Source organism: Penicillium digitatum, chromosome 1 (assembly GCF_016767815.1).
Source record: "Penicillium digitatum chromosome 1, complete sequence".
In the NCBI taxonomy this organism is placed as follows: Eukaryota; Fungi; Ascomycota; class Eurotiomycetes; order Eurotiales; family Aspergillaceae; genus Penicillium; species Penicillium digitatum.
This window is the reverse complement of record NC_089384.1, coordinates 6233041-6250046: the sequence shown is the minus strand read 5'-3', so window position 1 is coordinate 6250046 and position 17006 is coordinate 6233041. Positions and strand designations below refer to the sequence as shown.

The window sequence follows — 17006 nt, the reverse complement described above, 5'->3', positions numbered from 1 at the left end:
TTTCTCTTGCTCCAGTGGGGAGAAACAAAGGCGGTGTGAGGACAGAATATGTACAACCTTGGTGGTTGAGATCGAGTGCACTGCCAGCTACGATTATGAATAAACGAAGTTAGGTGGGGTTTGAGTCGTATTTTCAAAGTGAATTTATGTATTCAATATGTCACTGTCTATATATGCATAGCTCGTGTGAACCAATGTCATTCCCCGAGTTGCGTACGCGCGGCATACGAACACACGCTGAAACCGCATGGTGTGAAACCAACAAGACTTGTATCCTATACTCTACACTTCCCGTGTCCTCAAGCTGGAGATTTTCGGGATCGTGATCTCTGTCTCCATTTCAAGTCCAGACAAACTTGGGAAACGCTGACTGAATTTGGCCTCCCAGTCCTCCCCAGTCTCTTCGGAGGAACCGTGGCCAGAACCTGGTCGCGAGGTGGCTGACCCAGTGCGCAAACTCTTGGGCTTTGGTGGTGCAGTTGGTCGAGCTGTGGGACGTTGTGTTAATGGATAACTGGTAGGGGCGACAGATTGCGGGAGACATGCAGAGACATTGGGGCCGTCTGGACGATCTGGGAGTGTCCTTGAACCGTCACGAGTGTAGGTCGGGCCGGATGTGTGAGAAGCGTGCAGCTGGCTGGAGGCGGAGGCGGTGGTTCTGGTCTCACTCTGCTTTGCCTGCAAAGAAGAGGAAGTCTCCGTGAACCGTCCATACCCTGTAGCAGTCTTGGGAATGGTCGGCTTCTCAGACTCTCCAAGCAACGATTGTACCTTGTTCAAAATCGTGAGGGAGCGTGTGCCATCGCCTATCGCTCTTCCACCCCCATCACCTTCGGCTACTCGGCGCCGGTACTCAGCTGCGGCATTGGCAACTCGTTTCTCCTCTTGGGAGAGTCGGCGGCGTTCTAGCTCCCGACGCATCTCCGGTGATATGTCGTCCCGGTTCACGTCTTCCAAGGCGATCTCGTCATTTGATGAAAGACTATCCTCAGACGAGTCTGACACCTCGGCCAGACCCTGCTGGGGTGCATCTTCCGCCGATGGCGACGCGGATTTTTCTTGGTTGCCCGCCTCAAATCGGCGGAATGCGTCGCCGAATCGACTAGAAAATAGGTTCTTTCCTCCCGAAAGCGACAAAGTAGACAGACTAGCGCGCTTATTGTATTTGTAGCTACCACTGGAACGCTTCTCGCGCTTGCGGTTGCTCTCTTCTTCCTCCATCGCGCGTAGGTAATCGATGTCAGAGGAAATGGTCCGATCAGACTCGCGATCCATGTCGGTGCGCACTGAGCGTAGTGGCGCGCCGCCCTCGTACTGTAGGCGGGGCATATCGAGCGAAGACCGCGGGCTCTCAGAGTCACGAGGCAAGTCATATCTCACTCCCGACTGGACAGACATTGGGCGAGCCTTTCCAGTAGCGGATTTAGAACGTCCCACGGGATCAGTTATCTCTAATGCCGGGGGCAGTCTCAGGGTTTCCATCGAGGGATGCGCAGAGTTAGACTGGCTGGATATACGGTCAGAGGGCAGCCGCGAGCTTCCTTCTACATTCAAACTTGACATCTGAGGGGATGGCACTTGGTGCGGCCGTGTCATTCTTTGTTCCTCGTCGATTGTAAATGGCTCGCTGGAAGATCGGTGTTCGTTGTCAGAAGAAGGGAACCGATAGATTGGGCGACTGATCAGCTCTGGCAAACGGGGTGTTTGGATGGGTGAAGTCATTGTACCCGTCGACACCATTGCGGGCCGTTGAGGAGTTGGCTGGTACAAGGGAACAGCCTGCGGCGCGGGGATTTCACGCAAATTGGGTGCTAGGACAGGGGAAGTCTGGGATGGGTGCTTATATACCGGTTTCGGCACACGTTCAGGCGAAACACGTCGGGCAAAAGCATCATCGGCTAGGGCGTTGGTGAGTCTTCGAGATAGATCCTCGTCCTCAGGCTTAGATTCAACTGTTGGCTCAAATTCAAACTTGTCGCCCTTTTCATGCAAAATGTCAAACTGGTCCAGGGAGGGGAATCGTTTCGACATTTCCTCTGCTGTCTTCGTTCGGGCTGCGCTCCCATCCAGGGCTGCAAACGGATCATTTGACGAACCTTCAGCAGTGGCTCGATATGGCGAAGCATTCGGTCTCTCGGAGCTAGGTTGGGACGACGGGGATTTCCCAGGTCGACCACGACGCATAGGCGCAATCTCTGGGATTATTTCGGTCTCCTGCATTGGAGGCGAAAATATTGCGCCCACTGCAGGAGCTTCCGTAGGTGTGGGCGGTAGCTCTTGATACTTGCGCACTTCCGAAACAGAGCGTTTTGAATATATCTAAGCGACAATTAGTGCCAGGTCACTAAAAGAGACGGGAGGCGACATACGTCTTTGATAGGAACTTCCTTTCCTTGCATGTTGCACACCTCTCGCACGACCTCGTAAATATTGGGACGATTGCGGGGATCTTCCTTCAGCATTGAGCCTATGCGAAGTTGTCAGCCATGGGTGATCAATTTTAGGCCAAAGAGGTGTTCCAAACTTACCAATGAACAGCTTTAGCCGACTCGAGAATGAAGGGTAGGAAGGGTATTTGAAGGTCGCGTTGAGGATAGCCATATGACCAACCTCTTCGAAGGGAGTTGTATAGTAGCATAGCTTGTACAAAAACACACCAAGTGCCCAGATATCACTCTTTTCGTCAATCGGTTGCTTCCGATAGACATCGATCATCTCTGGGCTTCGGTACTGCAGCGTTGTATGCCGCTGCACATCGTCTTCAATCAAGCGGCCCTCGGCGGCAGAAGTAGCGGCAGGACGAGGAGGTGCCGATGATCCAAAATCACACAGTTTGTAGGTGGCGGAATTCCCCTTACCCGAGATCAAAACGTTCTCGACTTTCAGGTCACGATGGAGGAGGGGCGGTTTGAGATAATGCATGCACGCAACACCTTCGGCAACATCGGAGAAGATCTTGATGATCTCCGGCTCTGTCAAGCGGTGTTGAAGCCGGGTGTTCATGAAGTCGATAAGACCACCTCCCGCGCAGAACTCCATGACAAGGAACACCTCATATCCACCTCCACGCAGCTGCGAGGCATGCGAATCAATGTACTTCACAATATGCCGGTGACCTTTGAGCTTCTTCATGGTTTCCACCTCAGTGCGCATGTTGGCAAGGGCCGCCTTGTCAGGCACGGCCACCCGCTTCAGCACTGCGGTTTCGGACCCATTAACTGGCTGAGGCAATCGCACCACATAGACATGAGCAAAACCACCTTCAGAGAGGTACCTCTCAACTACCACGCGATGGCTACCGACTTGAATCTTGGTGCCCGGAAGCAAGGTCCCCGCGGGTGCTGTCACTGGGGCGACTGGATTATAGGCGGGGAATTGACGTGATGTCGCGGAATTACCGTGGTGGGGTTGTGAGGACATGGTGCCGGGTTGCCCTTCAAGGGCAGGTCGTGAATCGGTTCTCGGTGGCTAGCGACGCGGCATAGAGGGTGAGACGAAGATTGGGGAGGTTCAAGGTTGGCGGAGATGGGTGCCTGGGAGCGGGACTGAAAGGACAGGTTGGCGGGGAGGCGTATACACGGGGTAGTACCTGACTACCAGAATATTACAGGGGGCACGCAAGAAGATTCGAAGCTGAGGTGAGATAGAAAGAAAACGATCAACACTCCGATGGATAGAAAGAGGGTATTAGAATCTCAAGTGGAAAGCCACCCAATCATCGGCTGCGGATCACGTTCTGCCGAGTCATTGTTCCTCACCATCAGGGTTGCCTTTCACACTCAGTTCTCCTAAACTACTTTTGCTGCGGTGTCCCACTACCAGAGTAATAACCAGTGTCCAGCATGGCCTAAGTGGGCCAGGATGACTACAAGTGCCTCTCATGAGGCCCTATGTCCTCTTCTCCCTGATCATGGGACATCTACTCCGTATATTTTACGGCGCTCTTGCGAGATCTTTGTGGGTGGTGATCATGAGATACAGCTGCTTTTAATCTTTGTTTTCTATTTTTTCTGGGTCATGAGCCCTTGACCGAACCTCGGACTCGAATTTTACCATACACTCCACGCTGTCCTGTGAACAGGCCTCGGTGGCTACATCCTCCAGCTCGAATATCTTGGACCCACTACGTTCAAACTATTTTGCCCCTAACCGCTTGACCGCAAGATTAACAAGGGTTTTCAGGTGTGCTGCCCCTAGCGCTATATGCTTGGGACCAAACACCTGAGGGACATGCTAGGAACGAAGGTTCTTTGCGCTGGCCGACGACTCGAGGTCCATAGGGGTATAAAACTATAAAACCACGCATCAACGGCAATCGCTTGTCAAAACTAATGAAGCTCGCATGGGTTGACTTCAGACAAAACATTGTGAACATCTGAAGCACCCCGTGGTAAGAGGCTCAAGTGGTCCGAATGCGAAAACGAACCCCTCTTAGTCACAGAGTAAGGAAATAGCCGCAAAATTGACGAAGAATATCGTTGACATAGCAGTCAAGGAGATACCGGATATCATGGAACCTAAATATTAGACCTCGAATTGGTTTTTTTTTTCGCTTCTAAAGCCCACCGCATTATCCTTTCTACCCTTCCTACTACATCTTTCAACGGTACAAGCCAAGAAAGCGGAGAGCAAGGCGGTCAGGATCTTGGAAGAACACCCTGGGCAATATTCCCAGCTGATGTAACCAAGTCCTTTCCCAAAAGAGTAAAATCAAAACAAAACAGCCGTATGGAGTACTTGAGCCATGATGAACAGGAGCGTTGAGGCCTTTGCGGATTAAAAGGCCAAGTTTAAAGACAAAGATTTGAGAACAAATGCCTGGGTAGTCATAGCTTTGAGCAATTCCATTGCCATTCAACATAGGCAAAACGTTTGTGGTAATTGTTGTAATTTCATCCCTTGAGGCTGTTTCTGAGCTCGGTCACATAGCCCTACGTAAAATCGCGTGGCCTCCGAGGAATTCAACATTTGTCGGGTAAAATATGGGGAGCCGCATTATAATTAATAGGCATCTATTCCATTTGGTAGCTCATTCGGATTGCGAAATTTTGTTTTTGGATAAGATGGCCACGTCGAGTGGTGCAGGAAGCGTCGGCGCCGATCCTTAGCTCCCACACACTTCTAAACAAATCCCGCGAAGTCAGAATCACGTTCTTCCGCGCTTTCGACCTTTTTCTTTGGCTTTACGATTTGAATATTTTGTTGGAATTTGTTTGGATTTTGCTTTCTCCTGTCAAGATTCCTTAGATTTGGCATCTGAGTACTCTTCACAGCGCTGAGTGCCTAGGGCCTCAGTGCAACACTTGTCAGACTAATATGACCTGGCAGTTGACTCTCAACCGCGAGAACTTGCTCATCTAGGATCGACTCGGCAGATCAACCCAGGTCGTAGCTAGTCGTTCGACCGACGCTGCGCTTTATATATACATCAATCCTGTCGTTGCTCAGGCTGTTCCAACATGGACGGTCAACCACCACCGCCGCCACCTCATGGCGAAAATCCTCATACGACTGAAGGCGAATATCGCAAATCCTCGGACCTGCCAGATGGCAATTACGACATCTTTATCGTCCCACCTCACTCCGCTGGCTCGGGCTTCCTCTACCTTCCGTCGCTGCAGTGCAACCGAAATAGTTTCTTAGCGGGCGTCGCAAGCACACTCCTCACATGCTTCGTGTGGTCGTACATCTCTCCGATTTTGAAGACATGGTATCTAGTCACGATCACTAGCGACAGTAGTACGGGCATGGCGGTACTTGCGATCGGGGTAGGTGTCGCTGGATGGCTTCTTGGCTACATTCAGTCCACCAGCTTAGGATACAGAAAAAGCAATAGCAGCGCTCGAGGTGGGCGATTCGGATTTGGTGGCTTTGGTGGTGGTTCTGGGGGCCCAGGTGGCTCTAGGAACGCCGGTCCAAACACCAGCCAACGGTCCTCGGGTGCCAAATATAGTAGCCAGGGGGAGGGTCATCAAAGACAACAGGGAGGAAACTTTGGAGAAGAACAACCATACGGCAACCAATATTCTGGTAATCAACAAGGCTCTGGTCCTCCTCCACATTATAATCATAACGAACGTGAAAAGGAGGAGGCTGAAAAGCGCGCCAACGAAGAGCGAGCCAAAGAGGAGCGAGCCAAAGAGAAACGAGCCAAAGAGAAACGAGCCAAAGAAGAACGAGCCAAAGAAGAACGAGCCAAGGAGGAACGAGCCAAAGAAGAACGAGCCAAGGAGGAACGAGCCAAAGAAGAACGAGCCAAGGAACGGGCTAAGGAAGAAGCCGAAAGGGAGCGAATAAAAGAAGAAACGAGACGCAAAGAGGAGCTACGCCGAAAGATGGAGGAGTTCAAGCGCAAGCGTGATGCAGAGAACAAAGAAAAAGAGAGAAAACGCGAGCGCGAAGCAATGGAGAAGGAATTACAGGAACGGCGCGAGCAGCTCGAAAAGGAGATGGCTATTGCAAGAGCCGCCGCAGAGAAGGAGGCGCGCGATCGACTGGAGAAGGAAGCCGCGGAAGCTCGCGAGAGACAGGCAAAGGCCGAAGCTGAAGCAAAGGCCAAGATCGAGAAGTTGGAAGCAGAAGCCAAAGAGCGGGCTGCTAAAGAAGCAGCTGAGAAAGAAGCTGCCGCAAAGGCCGCGGCCCAAAAAGAAGCCATGGCCAGATTTGCGGCGCTTAAGGAAGCAGCAAGCAAGAAGTACGCCGAGAAAAAGGCGCAAGACGCAATGAAAGAAGCCGCTGCCAAATCACCGCCACCGAAGCCAGCTAGTACGGGAAATATGCCTCGCACCCCTTCTCCCAAGAAATCCGCACCCTACTCAACCGCAAAGACCGCCAATGAAGACGATACGTATTCATATCGCCCCTACGATCGACCCCGACGACCATATGCGGTTGGCACATCGGTATCCTCAGAGTCTTCATATGCACCTTCTCACTCGACCGCGCGCACAACACCTCCCCCCTCACATCGCAGTACAACATATTCCACCAAGGATCCAGATAAGATCGTGATCCAAGGTGTATACGCCTTCAACAATGCCTCTATGAAGACCCCAGTGGCGCAACTTGTCTCAGGCCAAGGCATGATCACCGATGGGCTGGTGCTGCGCATCACAACCGAAGGCCTCTTCATCGATGATGATCTACGCGGTATTGGCCAACGTGAGTGGGATGTCAAGGCATGGACCCTCAAGCTGGTGGAGGTGTGGTGTCCACAGGTAAACGCCTCTTCATCCGCCAAAAATGCGGCCAGTAACTCTTTCTCCTTCCGTCGTGGGAACAATGTTCCGACCAACGAAGAATCAGAGGCCTTTCTTGGCAACTTGCTTAAAGTATGCAAGAGTACTTGCCGCCTAGCTTCGCCCAGTGCGCAGTTCGCACGCAGCGCTACTGCCAGCCATGACGGTGGCCCTGTTCACCCGCCCCAGGGGGAGTTCCATAGTTTACACGTTCTCCGCGCCAGTGTACGTGACCAAGAAGGCAAGAAGTATGTCTTTGTATTGCAGGATAGTGAGGCCTGGAAGGTCGCCATCGGTCTCCAGCGGCTCCGGGCTGGTGCTCTGGTCCGAGCGCTAGGTGTCTGCGCTCTGCCGGTCCCCGAATGCAAAACTATGCTTACTGCTCTCGGTTATGCTTGATTGAAGGGCATTTAATGCCAGCGTTTCTTGTTTATTTTCTTGCATCTTCTATATCGTCACCATTTGTCTCTAAATGTCCTTTCTGGTGTTTGATATGACTTGAACATCATCACTCATTAGCGGCGAAGGTTGCCTTACGCTCTTCTGTCCGGTATATTCATTCGCTATCCTTGTCTTATTCACCCTACATTTTGTTGAGATTCCCCTGATTTATCTGTTTCTTATTTATTAGCATAGTCGTTCGGCATATTGAGGGAGAAGTACATACTACAGAACATTACGATTGCTTATGTTGTTAATTATAAATACATAGCATGGCCATCCATTCCATAGGACAGGTGCGCAATGAGAAAGCCACATCATTTTGGCTTACGGGGATGGACCAACATTCGGATATCGGCGCCATCTATTCTGAGTGAGATGGTAAACCCCCAAGCCTTCATATCCCCTCTTTGGCATGAGGTTGACTCTCAAGGTTGCTACGGAGTAAACGAGAATGATCATATCATATCGAAGAGAAGAAAAAAAAAGGTTGTATGGGTGTCATTCTAGTGTGTACGATATGTGTGCTTTTGCTTGACTATGTGGAAACAAAAATGACAACCACACAAAGTGCATCGGGAGCCAGAACATGTGAAGCAAATCTCTCTGAATGAAAAATTCAAAATCAAGAGCAAAACTCAAGAGAAGAATAGGAGAATAGAAAAACGCCGAAGATGGTTGATCGGATGTAGAGCTTGTAGGTCTTCTGTACACATGGATTGCAAAACCATCGTCCATGGAGGCACTGTTCTTAAGAATTCACTCCAGATCGCAGTACTCATATAAAACCCTCCGAAAGAAGCCACGAGGGCGAAAAAGAAAAGTGAGAAAGAAAAGGTTAGACCGAAGAAAAAAAAAACTTCAAATCTATCGTATCGGGAATCATATGGCGTCTCGCAGAAACATGGTGAAAAAATCGTGACATGGCAGTGGGCAAAAAAGTGAGACCCCAATATCCAACAAATAATCAATGTGTGAGATATTGAGGTGCAACTCCAACTCCGGTGAAAGACATGCGAATTCCTGTTTGGGGGTTTCGTCGTCTTGGGACGAAAGAAGAAAGAATCGGTCATGGTATAGAGTGAATAGAATGGGTTAGATGGCTTCTTCATCTAGAAGTGGAAGCTGCCATGAGCATGGCCGAAGGGGTCGCCGCCGCCGCCGCCGCCGCCGTTCATCATGTTGCGAAGCATTTCGGCATCGATACCACCGCCGAACCCACCACCGGGGAAGCCACCACCACCGGGGAAGCCACCGCCGCCGTGAAAAGCACCACCACCGGGGAAACCGCCGGCGCCATACATCTCAGACCTCAGATCGTCTCCGTTATCAAAAGCGGCACGTTTCCTGAAGGCAAGGTTAGCTTTGTGTCGATTGGTGTTGAAAAGAGGTGGCGGACTTACTGAGGATCAATCAAATTCTCATAGGCCTCACCAATTTCCTTGAACTTCTCATCGCCGGCTGCACCGTCCCGATTCTTGTCTGGGTGGTATACAATAGCCAGCTTGCGGTAGGCCTTCTTGATTTCCTGTTCGCTGGCATCCTTGTCGACTCCTAAAATCTTATAGTAGTCTTTGCGTTGAGATTTCTTCAGCTCAAATTCAGCTTCGCGGATCTCCTCCGCAATGCCACTCTCGCTGGGGTTGTTCTCAGCAACGCTCTTATAGTCACGAATAGCCTCCTCCCAGTTGCCGGCCTTGCCGTTGGCCTTGGCGCGGCACTTCATAGCCTTTATATACCCGGGGTCGAGACGGAGGGCTTCAGTACAGTCCAGAATGGCAGAATCATACTCTTTCAAGTTGATATAAGCCTGAGCACGGTTACCCAGGAGCTTGGCATTCATATCCTTGTTGGAGGGGTCCACCTCGAGAGCCTGGGCCCAAAGCTCGATAGCACGGCGATAGTCCTTGGCCTTGAAAGCGGTATTTCCTTCTTCCTTTGTGCGAGCCAATTTCTGCACAATGCGCAACAACTTGATGGCCTGCTTCATGTCTGGGTCCAGCCCGAGGCACATCTTCAGAAGCTTCTGCGCCTGCTCGGTCTCACCGAGGGCATAGAAGGCGCGGGCTCGGATCATCATCGCATCCAGGTCTTGGCTGTTCTCGCGCAGCAGACTGATCGCAATGTCCTGTGCCTTGCCTAGCGAATTCATGTTGTTCAACTTCAGATGGGCCTCGGCGGCCAGAAGTGTCCACCTGCGGGGCTCCCTGACACCTTTTCCGAGTCCCTGCCGTGCCTGGTCTAGACAATAGATCACCATCGACAGCCCACGGCCTTGCGCTATTGTCTCTTCGGCTTGCGTGACGAAGCGCAGCATCTTCTCTGCGACTACTCGATCAGTGGCGGTCACTGGTGGCTGGATGCGTGACAGCACCCCCAGGGCCTCTGCAGGTCGACCCAAACTCGTCAGAATCTTAGCCCGCCGGTGCATGATTTTTGGGTTGTTCGGATCGAGCTCGTTGGACCGTTGGACATCCTCAAGCGCATTCGAAAATTGTTTGGCGGACATGTAGGCGGCCGCTCGGTTAGAGAGATAGGCCGATGAGTTGGGATTGATTTCGATGGCTGCAGTAGACAAATATCATCAGCGACCCCGCTCATTCAAGGCTTATTTTGGAGACGCGGCATCTCTGTGAGATGAGAAAATGCATACCCTTGTTGTATTCCTCGATAGCTCGTCGATAGTTGCCATCCTTGAAGAATTTGTTTCCGGCCAGCTTGAAGGAGTCGGCCTCGTCGGCAGAAGCTGAATTTGGCTGGTGCGGTGGCGGGGTCGGACTCCGCTCCTCAGTGCCATTCACGCCATTATTCTGGGGTTCCTGGGGATCGACATCCATGGAGCTCCGCTGCTCTTCTTTGGATGCAGCCATGGCCGACAATCGACGGCGTAGCTCGTCGGGTGGAAGATTGAGGGGGTGTATGTCCTGGTCACGCGAAGACCGGGCAAACTTGAAATTTGCGGTCGCTCCGGAATTGGAAAATGACCGACTGAGGGAAAAATAGGATGGTTTGGAAGATTTGGAGGATTTGGAAGATTTCTTAGTTGGGGATCTGGAGGGCGAGTTCGGAGATGGGGATGGGCGCGAAGCGGAAAAGGAATTGGATGAACGTAGATCAGGTTTGTTCTTCTCGTTCTTCTCGTTTTTCTCGTTCTTCTCACTCTTCTCGCTCTTCTCGTTCTTTTCGTTCTTCTCGTTCTTCTCGTTCTTCTCCTTCTCCTTGTCCTTTTTGAAGATGTGGGCGAGTTGGACCATTTGGGGTGGGGAGGGCTTTTTTTTTTTTTTTTTTTTTTCTATCGAAGGCGGTAGAATCGGGGAGATTCCCAGGTGTGCACCACGGATAGGGGAGACTTGAGAATATCAAATTTGGACTTTTGCAACTTTTGCAACTTTTGCAACTTCAAGGACTTGAGATCTTTTTTGATTCAAGTCTGAGCCATGCCTTGTCTCACTCTTTGATTCCGGTCATATTAATCCCAGACAATAATAATGAGAAAGGATGTGACTGGGTTTGGTAGCCTTGATGCTTGCCGGGATGAAAACTAGACCGAGAAATCCGGGTGTGTCCTCTTATATTATATAAGTTTTTTTTCATATTCTATCATATGTCCCATCTTTGCTACTGGCTGGCAAATAATCCAGAGGCTGGAGAGCTGCTGGTCTGTGTTAGCGCACAAAAAGAATTGGAGCAACGGAGTCACACTCATTCCTTGACCGGGATTGATCCCCAGCCGCGAGAGGGGGAAAAAAAAACCAAGTCAAAGTGATTCGAGAATCTTCTATCCTCTTCTTTTTCTTGAATCATATTGGCCCCTCAACAGAATCTGCAGGGGTGTTCCGCGAGACTGTCAATAACTCGCGGTGGAGCGGTGGAGCGGTGGATCCAATATGCAGTTTGCAACGCTGACGGGTGACAGGCATACAGTAACGGCGTGACTGGCGTCTCAGAGAGGGGAACCCTTGCATCGGGTTCTTCACCTGGAGATTATTCACACTAACATTGCCTGGACCAATCCAGCTACGACTCTCCATGCGGGGGTATCATCTCAAATTGAGGGAAAAGTCTTGACCGCATTAGGGCTCTAGTGTACCTAGTCCGAATGTCTCTTGTGGGTGAAATCTAGGTGAAACACCAGTCTTACGGTGTCATTACAAAAGTCTGATTTATCAAAAGATCCCGAATACAGCAAAGCCAAGTCGAAAAATGATTCGGACCAAGTCTAGGGAAGTGAAAAGAAAAAAAAAAGAAAAAAAAAAAAAAACCACCAACCGCCCCGTCGAATGAGGAGAGCCATAATAACAGCTGGAAAAAGAAGTGGCTCACCGAAGTCTTGACATGTGTATTCTCTGAGAGCTACCACGTCGTTCTCATTCCTTCCCAGTTCCTCGTGGGTTTCCTGCGGTTAGTCATTTCTTTGGGGGGGTGAGTGGGGGGGAGGGGGGTTCAGATTGGTAACCTTGTAGAGTATAGTTCATGTTGACGCGTCAAGTCAGCAGTGCAATCTAGAGTCTCTCGAGTCTCTCTCTCTTGGGTCGGAAATGAAATTGACATGGCTCAAATGGATAGTGGAGACGGGCCCATTCATAATCCCTGCTCCGTTCCCGGTACCGGTAGCGCATTTCCGCATCTCAATGCCAATATTGAGAGGAACCAATAACAGGCAACCTTTTCCATTGACGGGTCACCCTCAAGGAAAAAGGCCCCTCGTCAGGGAGATAGCAGTGGGCAAAAAGACAGACCGTCACGAAACGCTCGATCATTGTATAGGATATCGAGATGAAGCTCTGACTCTGGTGACATGCGATCGGCCTTCTGTTTTCGTCATCGTGTGACAGAAGATGAATGGATTGCACCTGGGGTCGAGTCAAGGTAAATTGGACGCCTTCATCTGGAACGAAAAATCGCCGTGATGGGCACGATTGGGGATTCCGTTTGGGTCGATGAGATCCTCCTGGAAAAGGCGAAAGATGGGAATGCAAACTTGTAAGGCTAAATAGGTGGAAGGTAGCCTTTTGATCTAAAATCGTGATACCCCCTGAGTCATTGAGACAACCCAAGAGTCAGATAGTCTGAAATCAAACCGGATGGATATTGGAACCCTTTCGTCTATAAGCGGTGCTCGGGTTCTCAGATGGCGAACTTTGTCAGAGGAATGTCACAACTGCATCGATCAGTACATATCTATCTGGATTCATGAAGATGAGAGCCAGCCGCGAATCAACAGATTCCCATGACATGTCAGAAAAGTTAGAACGTGAATAAAGCAAAGCGATACCACGCTCACCTCAATCACACCCAAGTCCACCGATCGACATGCATTCTTCAAGCAATGGCAACCCAATTAAACCCCCGATTATCCCCTACAACGGTGTCATGTGTTCGGCTAATTCCGTGTCCAATCTAGGGCGGGGGCTAGGGTCAACAGACTCTCCCCGACCAAGGTGACTTTGGTAGTCGATGCGCTCATCAAGACGTGCAAACGCGTCCTCCCCTGGTGTAATTGGTGAAAGAGGCGGAATTGGTGAGACTGTTGATCGAGAGGATTCTGTATCATCTTGAGGCCGATGGTCATGTGCGCGGTGTATGTACATCTCTCCAACACCCCATTTCTTTTCATCTTAGATCCACCTGAGAGGCACACAATTCCGTGGTTGTAAAGAAAATGAAAGGTATTGTAAAGATAGGAGCACCTCATATTCAAATTGTGGATCGCAGTTGGGAGAAAATTCGTCCGGCGGATTGCTGGCTACGTGTACGGGTAGACGCCCGGCTTAAATTGCCATTGATGGTGGAGCGGTTTGGTGGTAGTCTGTTACTGTCTTGTGTTGGCGAGATAGCGTGCAATGAAGTAGGTCTCGGTGGCAGGTGTTTTGAGTGTAGATATTGAACTGAAACATGTGACTGTGTATGAATACTAGGAATGGCCGCATCTGGCAGAACAACGAATTTGAGATTAATCCTCGAGGGATGAGAGATCCATGAGAGGACCAGCAAGGTCCAAGGGTTGCTTTGGAGGTTCGGAAGCTCGCCGTTGAAATGGATAGAAAAGCACTGTGCGGTGGAACAGAAAATTTGACAGGCACACCATGTAGCATTTGGATTGACATCATCCGTACTGTCTTTGAATACGAGCTATGTGCGCTTAGAGAGGGTACCATAATGGACCGTCACGGTCCGGATCCAAAGTCAGAATAACACCGAACTTGAATTGAAAATGTTCTTCCGAGGGAGGATAGGTCCAAAAGGCATTCAATCTTCCCCGGAGAAGGGGAAGAATAACACATTTTGTGCAGGGCATACACAAAGGAGTAAATCAATGACAGATTCATAGGCCGGATAGTGAGAAGGATGCTCTTAGAGCTAAGAAAAAAAGCACTGATGATCTTCTTGTTCTTTTCCACCGGTCCTCCCTAAGTCATCACTGAACATCACTTGTCCAAATGTGAATACCGAAGTACTCCTTTTCAGGACAATGGCCACGGAGTCCTACAAGGATAAAACAAAGGATATCAAGAGAACCCCACTATAATTCCCACATACTATCAGTTGCTCGGAACACAAGTTGGAGTGCAAGTGTATCCACACAAGGGGTTATGCATTTTCGCATTCTCACTACATGCTCTGGGCATGAAATCACCGAGCTCGTTGGGGTTGAGAAGGAGAGACGATGGCAGACTCACCGGAGACACCAAACAACGAAGAATGTCCCGTAAGATCGAAGGAGCCATCAGTTTTTAAGACACAACACTCGCCATTAAGAGAAACATTTGTAAGACATCACCTTGACCGACATTTTGTGTGGACTAGATGCTAACTCGAGCCCAGTGTGTTGAGCTTAGGGTGCACTTAAGACAACAGTGTATGTTAATTTTCACGAAATTCTGATTTAGATGGATGAGGTTGTGATGGTAACACTCATAGTAGTTCCTGTTCAAGCAGGGAATTACAGTCAGCACCAACAATGCGGGACGAAATTAATCAGTTGGATTTGAATTTTAGAATTCAGCCACCCAGTTGACTTTTCAATTGGAAGTCGTGGCACATTCAGCCCTAGGAAGTACAGGATTCGAGGTGGCACAGGGAGTCAGGGATAGGAAGGGAGGCAATACTCAGAGTTGGCGACCGAGTCTATGATAAAACTCGTATCCGGCGACCAGTTCTAGCAAGATGGGCCTTTCTATGAGCTTTCAACCTGGAGGGACCGCAGGTAAATTACATAGTTACGAATGTGCAATGGCCAGGATATTCCAAACAGGCTACAGACGCCGGAGAGAGAGGGAGAACGTGAAGAGCTGTCATGGTTTACATTAAGGTCGTGCTCAAGCCACCAAGCAAGCTTCGCACAACTCCGAAGCTATCCAGGAGAGCCCGAGAGGAAATAAAAAAGTAGAATGTATATCAAAAAAGCCAAAAAAAAGGGATAGACATATCCTGTCAGAAAGCAACAATTGTTAAGAGTAGATCACCAGAAACCCTAAATGACACAATCCTTGTCTCACGTCACCTCTCGTCAACCACTCCAGTTCGACACAGCAGCTACGCCAGTATTAGACCCAGGGGATCCAACTGGGTGCATCAGTGGATCGGAAACCCCGAAGAAGTCATTTACAGGAAGAAGGCGGCAACGGCGGCAGCACCAGCGAAACCGAGGGAGCCGCTGAGAGTAGCACCGGCGTTGAAGGCAGGGATGGAGGCGGAGGGGGAAACAGCGGCGACGCCGGAGGGAACACTGCTGCTGGAGGGACTGTGGGGGACACCACCGGCGGGGCCGTGGGGGACGCCACCAGCGGGGCCGTGGGGGACGGTGTTACCGACGGGGGTAGGAGCAGAAACGGGCACAGTGGAGTAGATGACGGTAGGCACACAGGTGGTAATGGCAATCACGCTGGAGGCCACAGGGGCGGGAGCACCGGGAGCACCGGGGGCACCGGGGGCACCGGGAGCGCTGGGAGCACCTGGGGTGTTAGGGGCACCGGGGGCACCGGGAGCGCTGGGAGCACCGGGGGTGTTAGGGGCACCGGGGGCACCGGGAGCGCTGGGAGCACCGGGAGCGCTGGGAGCACCGGGGGTGTTAGGGGCACCGGGAGCACCGGGAGTACCGGGGGCATGGGGGGCACCAGGGGCGCCGGGGGCACCGGGGGCGTTGGGAGCACCAGGAGCGCCGGGGGCGTTGGGAGCACCGGGAGTGCCGGGGGCATTGGGAGCACCAGGAGCGCCGGGGGCACCGGGGGCGTTAGGAGCACCGGGAGCACCGGGGGCACCAGGAGCCTTGGGGGAACCAGGAGCACCAGGAGAACCAGGAGCACCGGGAGCACTGGGGGCGGGAGCACCGGGGGCGCTAGGAGCGGAAGGAGCCCAGGTGGGGACGGAGGTCCAGGAAGAGGTCTCAGAGGACCAGGCGGTCTGAGTGGACGCGGCGGTGGACTCGGAGGCGGTCTCAGAGGCCTCACCGGCGGGGGTGGTGACAGTGGCGGGAGCGCTGGAGGGGGTGGTGCTGCCAGTGGGCTCAACACCGGCACCGCCCTTTCTGGCGGGGCAGTCGGTGACCGTGGGAGCGCAAGAGGTGATGGTCACCTCATCGGTCTCGTAGACGGTCTGGTCGGCACCGGGGGCGGCGATGGCAAGGCCGGCGAAGAGGGCAATGGTCGCAGTGGTGAAACGCATTTTGAATGATATGTACGAAAACTGTCAAAAGTGTTTAAAAAGGTATTTATAAAAAGCGGAGCTTTTAAAAGAGTGAGTTGGGGGGGGTTTTTTTTAAAGAGTGGAAGACCGAAGTCAAGAGAGAGTGACTGAATGCTTTGCAACGAAGAATGTACTTGGAGAGAAGAAAGAAACAGAAACCGCACGGGGGAGGCAGGGGGCCTTTGTATGAACGGGGAGATTAGTGTCACAGATTAGCAGCCACTTGCTTCCTCGTTATTTTGACCCATTTTGGATTCATTTTTTGATCTATTTTGGCCCTAAAAAAAGGGGAAAAAGAATCAAGCCCCAGTTGTACTAGGTACTTAATCCACCACTACTCTACACCGCAACCTGCCAGGTACCCGGAACTTAACCATCTCACACCCTTCATTAATTCAATTCTGTGATTGGATCGATGCCAGGGGGTTGTTCCTCACTCCCAGGTCGGTTGGTAATTTTGACCCGCTGTTGTTTCTAGCGTTAACTTATGACGATCGAGACTTTGACCTTCACCCTGACCGAGTGCACATATCAAGTTCCCATGGGGTATTGGGAGAGAGATACACTTGGGAATACTCCCGTAAGGAGGAAGAAGAGTTGACACTGCAATCCGATCTTCTACATCACCCTCTCTCTCGCGCG

At 51.2% G+C, this 17006-nt stretch overlaps 4 protein-coding genes across 4 annotated transcripts; 1 reads left to right on the top strand and 3 right to left on the bottom strand.

Moving 5' to 3' along the window:
- Nucleotides 1-282: 282 nt before the first annotated feature.
- Nucleotides 283-3420, bottom strand: Pdw03_4475 (Serine/threonine protein kinase, putative; the record flags this gene model as incomplete). Its single annotated transcript, XM_014675621.1, has 3 exons — nucleotides 283-2319; nucleotides 2370-2467; nucleotides 2529-3420. The coding sequence occupies 3 exons, from the start codon at nucleotides 3418-3420 to the stop codon at nucleotides 283-285; spliced, it is 3027 nt and encodes a 1008-aa protein (XP_014531107.1).
- Nucleotides 3421-5459: 2039 nt separating this feature from the next.
- Nucleotides 5460-7637, top strand: Pdw03_4474 (uncharacterized protein; the record flags this gene model as incomplete). The annotated part of the gene is made up of 1 exon (XM_014675622.1): nucleotides 5460-7637. One exon carries the CDS (start codon nucleotides 5460-5462, stop codon nucleotides 7635-7637), a length of 2178 nt encoding a protein of 725 aa, XP_014531108.1.
- Nucleotides 7638-8791: 1154 nt separating this feature from the next.
- On the bottom strand, nucleotides 8792-10933 carry Pdw03_4473 (Heat shock protein DnaJ, N-terminal; the record flags this gene model as incomplete). Its single annotated transcript, XM_014675623.1, has 3 exons — nucleotides 8792-9026; nucleotides 9083-10244; nucleotides 10333-10933. The coding sequence occupies 3 exons, from the start codon at nucleotides 10931-10933 to the stop codon at nucleotides 8792-8794; spliced, it is 1998 nt and encodes a 665-aa protein (XP_014531109.1).
- A 4351-nt stretch (nucleotides 10934-15284) lies between these two features.
- Nucleotides 15285-16343, bottom strand: Pdw03_4472 (Collagen triple helix repeat-containing protein; the record flags this gene model as incomplete). The annotated part of the gene is made up of 1 exon (XM_066100758.1): nucleotides 15285-16343. The coding sequence occupies one exon, from the start codon at nucleotides 16341-16343 to the stop codon at nucleotides 15285-15287; it is 1059 nt and encodes a 352-aa protein (XP_065956158.1).
- Between the last annotated feature and the right edge of the window lie 663 nt (nucleotides 16344-17006).